The sequence below is a fragment of the Frieseomelitta varia genome, unplaced genomic scaffold (genome assembly GCF_011392965.1).
Source record: "Frieseomelitta varia isolate USP_RPSP 00005682 unplaced genomic scaffold, Fvar_1.2 scaffold_524, whole genome shotgun sequence".
Lineage (NCBI taxonomy): Eukaryota > Metazoa > Arthropoda > Insecta > Hymenoptera > Apidae > Frieseomelitta > Frieseomelitta varia.
In genome coordinates, this window is record NW_025110284.1 from 458,413 (window position 1) to 464,516 (window position 6,104).

General features: G+C 40.0%; 1 protein-coding gene across 1 annotated transcript; it reads left to right on the forward strand.

Annotated features, from left to right (window-relative positions):
- Positions 1-1,021: 1,021 nt before the first annotated feature.
- LOC122533410 (protein kintoun) lies at positions 1,022-5,876 on the forward strand. The gene is made up of 4 exons (XM_043663063.1): positions 1,022-1,605; positions 1,718-2,932; positions 3,599-4,008; positions 4,285-5,876. The coding sequence occupies exons 1-4, from the start codon at positions 1,099-1,101 to the stop codon at positions 4,535-4,537; spliced, it is 2,385 nt and encodes a 794-aa protein (XP_043518998.1). The 5' UTR covers positions 1,022-1,098; the 3' UTR covers positions 4,538-5,876.
- The last annotated feature ends 228 nt before the right edge of the window (positions 5,877-6,104 follow it).

A 6,104-nucleotide genomic window follows, 5' to 3' on the forward strand; every position in this document is an offset into this window, starting at 1 on the left:
CCCAAAGAGAGAACTCGAGTGCAAAGATATTAAAAATTCAAAGTTCCTCTGCGAAAGAAAATTCTCAAAACTTTTACAGACCAGTGAGAACCGTAAAAGAACTCAGAAAATTTAGACTGTTTAATTTTAGAATGTTTCATTTAATACTTTCGTGGACGTTTTCACGATCGTTTACTTGAACAGGAAATAGTTGCTTTTTGTAAAAAAAAATATCGACAGAAATTTAAATTACTCCACAAGGATTATGAATATAAGAGGGATGTAAGACTCGTTACGTAAATTACTTACTTTTGGAACTTTAAATTTAATTTGAGCGAAATTAACTCTTAATTGACACCCTGACGAACCAAAAAATCGAAAATCGTAAAAATTTCGAGTCGAGTCACTTAACTTTAGAATATTTCGTTTAATTGTATCTCTATTACAAAATAATTGCAAATAACCATTACGTAGAATGTGAAATTAAATCAATTATACGCCATTAGATGTTAAAGTCACTACAAAGTGAAAAATACTGTGCGTAAGAAAAGGAACATACTTAATTCAACTACATCAATATCATTCGCCTCAGTCGTAAATTCTCTGAAATGCAACAACGATGATTCCACTAGTGGGATGGCCACACTCGGTGAAAGGCAGCTCTTTCTCACGGAAAGATGATTCTACTTCCTCGCACCGTTCGATATTTCTATCGACCTTCGTCGACCAACGTCACCGTTGGCTCGATAGACCGGCATTTGTTCAAACGACAAACAAGAATATTCAGCGAATAATTGGAAATATCAAAGTTAAACGAGCTAGTGGTGGAAAATCCGACCGGACGCGCCAGTCCCCTGTCAAAGGTGAAGTGAACAGACTACGAAGGCAGCTCCGTTTCGAACGGATCGTCGAACTTTCGAGGAAAAGTGCGACACTCGACCCGAGAGATAATAGAAAAGAGTGGCGCGAACGCCATTAGACGCGGCGAAGTTCCGCGAGCGGCCGCTATCAAACCGGCCGGCGTGGTGGCGCAACTATCCACGTGGTGCGGCAGCAGCGTTTCGCGATCGTTCTATCTACCAGTTTATTTGTAAACACTAGACCGGGACCGTGAGAAAGATGGACGCGTACGACGTACATCGGCGGAACTGGGAGGAACTGGACGTGACGAGAGAGGAGTTGAACAACTTGACCGAGTGCCTGAAGAAGGAGGAGTTTCGTAAACTGTTGATCGAGTACGTGGAGGAGGTGACCGACCCGAAGAACGTGGAGGTCTATCAGAACGAGATCACGCAGCTCGAGAAGAAACGGGGCGTCGACGTGACGTTCATCTCGCCGCGGCCGAGTTACGTCATAAAAACCAGCGTGAACGGCGATCGAAAATGCTTCATAAACGTTTGCACCAGTGAGCACGTACAGCCGTCGTTCGAGCAAGGTGATCGCGGACAGTGGTCAATCCCGCACATGTTGACACCACCACGCGATGACCTTGACAAAAAGAATGTGCGTTGCAAAGTCTTCGACGTGATATTTCACCCTGACACGATTTTTCTATTTTTGAAGCACGCCAAGCTTCGCAAGCTAATCAACGACACGGCTATGGACGGCGTGGAGAATAATTTCAACGTAAGAGATTCTTTAGTACTAACAGTTACAACTACGTTAGTGACTTATCTATTTGTTCTTATCGCCTGTTTCTTTTTTTCCTCCCCTGCCTTCTCGTGCCACACGCATATAGGTCAAACTAGATAGACAGAACATCAAGTTCCCGCACATAAGATACAAGGGAGTGTGTCATCCTACTGTGATCAGAAAGCCATCCAAGGACCTGCCTGAGAAGGAACTGGACATAGAGCCGGAGATCTATCAGAAACTGATGGCCAGTTACGACGAGAGCAGGCAGCAACAGTTCAAGCGTACGGAGAAGGTGCCAAAGCGTTCGCCGCCTACCAAGTATTACAACAAGAAACTAGTGGACAAGGACCAGGTAGGCGTTACCAAATTTGTCACGCCAAAGTTTACCATAAAGTATCGAACCAACGTGGAGCTGGAGGACTTTGGCACCAGTAGATATGCGAAAATGAACGCCACAGTACCCAAGGCACTGATCGTTACCGTGGACCTGCCCTTGCTGAAAACTGCCACCGACGCTTCCTTAGACGTGCAAGAACGTTTTCTCAGCGTGAAGAGCGTCAAGCCTGCAAAGTATCTGCTGAAGCTTCCTTTGCCTTATCGCGTGGACGGGGACAGTGGTAACGCCAAGTTTGATCAGAAGCACAAGAAGCTCGTTGTCACACTGCCAGTTATCGAGCCAACGATACCGATCTACTCGACGAGCAGCACCAAGGAGGACGATGATGAAGCTCGTGGCAGTGATGGTAATTCAGCGGAAGATTCAAGTAGCCCGAGTCAAGTGATAGGGGACAGTAGCTCTACGTCCAAGTTGATGGAAGAGTGTGAAACAGTGTTCGCAGCCACGAAAATTGAACAGGAGAGTGAAAATGTAGAGGACTCGATTGACACTACGCTAAGGACTACTAGCGCGGAAAACGCGTGCACGTTTCTAGATACTAGTACTAAGTATTCACTGCCAACGTTCACCTGTAATATATATAAGAAACAATTCACGATCACCGTAAATGTCAAGAACGTCGACCCGAATTCCATACGCTATAGAATTTTGCAGAATAACGTAGGGATGCACGCTTCACTAACATCCGTAGGCGCGGGATTCTTTCCTCAGCACTACTCGCTGTGTTTCAAAATTGTCGAGAATTCCTTCATTCCCGAAACGTTCAAGGTCGATCCGTGGGACAACAACGTCGTATTCAGCATCACGTTGAAAACTATGAACGACGTGACGCGGTACTACGTTGGTCTAGACGAAGAGTTCATGGAAGAGAAACACTTCCCTAATAACGCAGCTTTGAGGGAACTAATAAGAGACTTGATAGTAAGTGTTTGAACAATGAGCAAAAATTAGATATTAATTGCCCGTAACCGGCATACGAATTTCAATCCCCCTAGACAGAAATAATACTAATGCAAAGTCATTTACTCGCTAAAGTATATTAATACAATTGGCGATCAATCTGTGATTCCACTTCATAGACATTTAATCATTTTACTACATGTTTTCACATCATTTGCTATTTGAAAGCAATACACACTTTTTAAGAAAGAAAAGACTTTTTTGTTGACAATTTCCATCTCCAATTCTTTTACAATTATAATTCAATTGTAGTAATTATAATAATCGCGTGTCGGAAAGTTTGAATTTTGCTCATATAGAGTCATAACTTTCATCACTGTTATATAAACGGTTATCCAAGATAGACATTAACAAATTTAACAAAAGCTGAAATTTTATTTTAATACAAATTGTTCTTAATTGACATCATTTGCTTTTTTTTTTTTTCTTTTCTTTTTATTCAAAAACACTAGAAATAACCTTGACAATTATATCGTAAAACGAGCCATTTTTGGATGAAAGAGACAAACATGATAGAAAGACAAAATATAAAAAGCAAAGAAGGAGAATAGAATTGATAAAGTCAGACTGCACAACGCCAGTTACGGGTTAAAAATGTTCTTGTACTCATCGACTCATGTTCTACAGGATGGGGAAGACGACGATAATGACGTATGTCCAGAGGATGAAGGTATCGTTATAAACATCGCTCCCAATCAATTAGATACGGATGACGAGGTTGAACGACACAGTACGACGTCGATCGAAGAACAACCGAATCTCTGTCATACTATGTCAAAGAACAGATCTGTTTCAGAGAGCAGCGGGGACGAACTGACAAGTAATAACATAACAGGCTCATTCCCGAAAAGTATATTGAGATCTCAACGCAACCGTAATCTTTCGCGTTCAGTATCCGAGTCCAGCGCCGACGAAAACGGAACTGCTGCATCGTCCGTCGAGTGCCACTACGACTCGATACAGGATTTCGAATCAGACTCGGCCAGCTTGAAAAAAACCGTACGATTTAACGACGTAGTATCGCGACAATTATTCAGGTACACACCGGCTCAATTTTTACCAGCACAATCTTGTCAATTTTATTATTAAAGTTACTCTGACTCTACTGAATTTCTTAACAACTGCGTTACGTGATTTTGTTTCTTAATAATCGGGAACAATCGAACTTAACTTCGTCTGAATTAATTGGGAGTAGAATAATTTTCTCGTCTTTTTTTTTCTGCTTTCTTTTCTCTTAAGTAATAAAATTTGTACGATTCAAATTAGAATACTCTGGAGTTACGTGCATTAATCGAATTATTGAATTCTTTTAGATCTAATTCTAGTATCCTCGGTCAACGTAAAAAGAATCAACGTAAATTGCGCAACAAGAGGCGCGCTCACGAGCGTAAAATGAGCGAGAGCGAGAACTCCGAAACGGAGGAGCGCGACAAGTACAAAATAAATCAAAAGAGCGCCGAGACGAGTATCAAAGAAGAAACGAATGAAATTTACTCGAGCGAGACTCACAAGAACGAGGTTAAGGCGCAATTTAAGAACGACCTGATATTCGACCTCGACATGTAGATTACGACCAACCCAGGCACTTTTGTGACGCGCATGTGATAATTTTCGAAAGCTTTTAAAAAGCGAATTGAAACGGTTCTCGTCCTCGTGAATTTCTGGAAGGAAGAAAAATTGTGGAATGCTATTTATTGTTTAGAGTTGTATGATAATTTCTTGATGAAATTATACACCCGTACTAGAGCGCGTAGCGCAGAAAAAAGTAACTGTAGGTGTAATAGAACTTTTTTTTTTTTTGCTCGATACAGTTAGAAAACGTCGATCGTATTCTATTATAATGCAGCTGGGCTCTTTATAACGTGAATAAACACGTTTCGCGAGATCTACAATTGTAGAGATTTCTTGAAATGTTTACACATAAATTGACAAAAAAGAAAAAAAAAATTAAATTAAAATACAAAAAAAGAAAAAATCAGAGAAACAATTATCACGCATGGCACGTAGGTAAAATTCTCTTTAAGAAAAAGTTAACAAAATCTCAATTACGATATTCGAGTCAATTTAGAAGGGAGGCAAAGCTTGCAACAAAGCATAGAAGGTATAATAAAATAATTACAAATTATCTTACATCCTTCTATATTGATACGCTATTATACGTATATACGGAGACTTTTTTTAAACAACTTTACAATCGCGTTGACTCTCTATAACTAATAAGAATTCCCTCGCAAGGGAAGAACGTTGTCAGTTTGTTCCAATTAAAAAATGTGAAAACTGATAATTATTCTAAATAAGCCATTCATGACGCAACATACAATATGAACACATGTGATATACATGCGTTATAGAGGGTCAACAATCAAATAAAAATAAAAAAATACAAAATTAAGCGAAACGTTATACAGTGTCCTATTGTACTTGTTATCACGCGAAAGTAAGAATCTCCTGTATGTTTCTCTGGCGCGATCTATTTTGGATTTCAGCCGTTTCTCGCAGAAAAAAAAGTAAAGGAAAGAAAGAGATCACGTTTTCTTGTAAAAAAAAAAAAAAAGAACCTTTCGCGGGGAAACATCTATTTTATAAAGCGAAATATCCACGCGTGTAACGCGATTACATGTTTTCAATGATCACAATAATAATCTGTGTCACGACTGCAATATGTAACTCCATCGTTGGAGTAAATAGGTGCACTTGCTTCCTTAGCGCAAACCGTTTGCCATATCAGTATGCACACACGATACGAATACACTAGGCGTATTTCACGCGACAGAGAAATGGAAATAAAACCTCACACGATACACATTTTATCGATCGATACTGGTCGCTGAGAAATTAAATCCTGAAATTATTGGGGCGTGCTGCTATTGTGGAGAAACGTACACAATATATTTTAAACAAATCAGCAGCTTGTTTTATTCACCCTACTTGCACACAAGCCTGGAGTTTCAACGGGACGGTTAGTACGGTCTCGACGCTGACATCGTAAACTGATAACCGGGTCATTTCTTAACCAAGAACGAACGTTTACGATTATAGAATTAATAATTGATAAAGACAAATTGACTCTGATCTAGTCAAACTTGGCTCCCTTGGTAAACGTAATTACGACGATAATTTATTTTTAATGGAA

Bases quoted from the DNA above. Each gene is read 5' to 3' on its own strand.
- LOC122533410 (XM_043663063.1), top strand. From the start codon at position 1,099: ATGGACGCGTACGACGTACATCGGCGGAACTGGGAGGAACTGGACGTG. The intron at 1,606-1,717 runs GTAAGAGATTCT...ACACGCATATAG, and splicing joins GCGTGGAGAATAATTTCAAC to GTCAAACTAGATAGACAGAA. The intron at 4,009-4,284 runs GTACACACCGGC...GAATTCTTTTAG, and splicing joins GTATCGCGACAATTATTCAG to ATCTAATTCTAGTATCCTCG.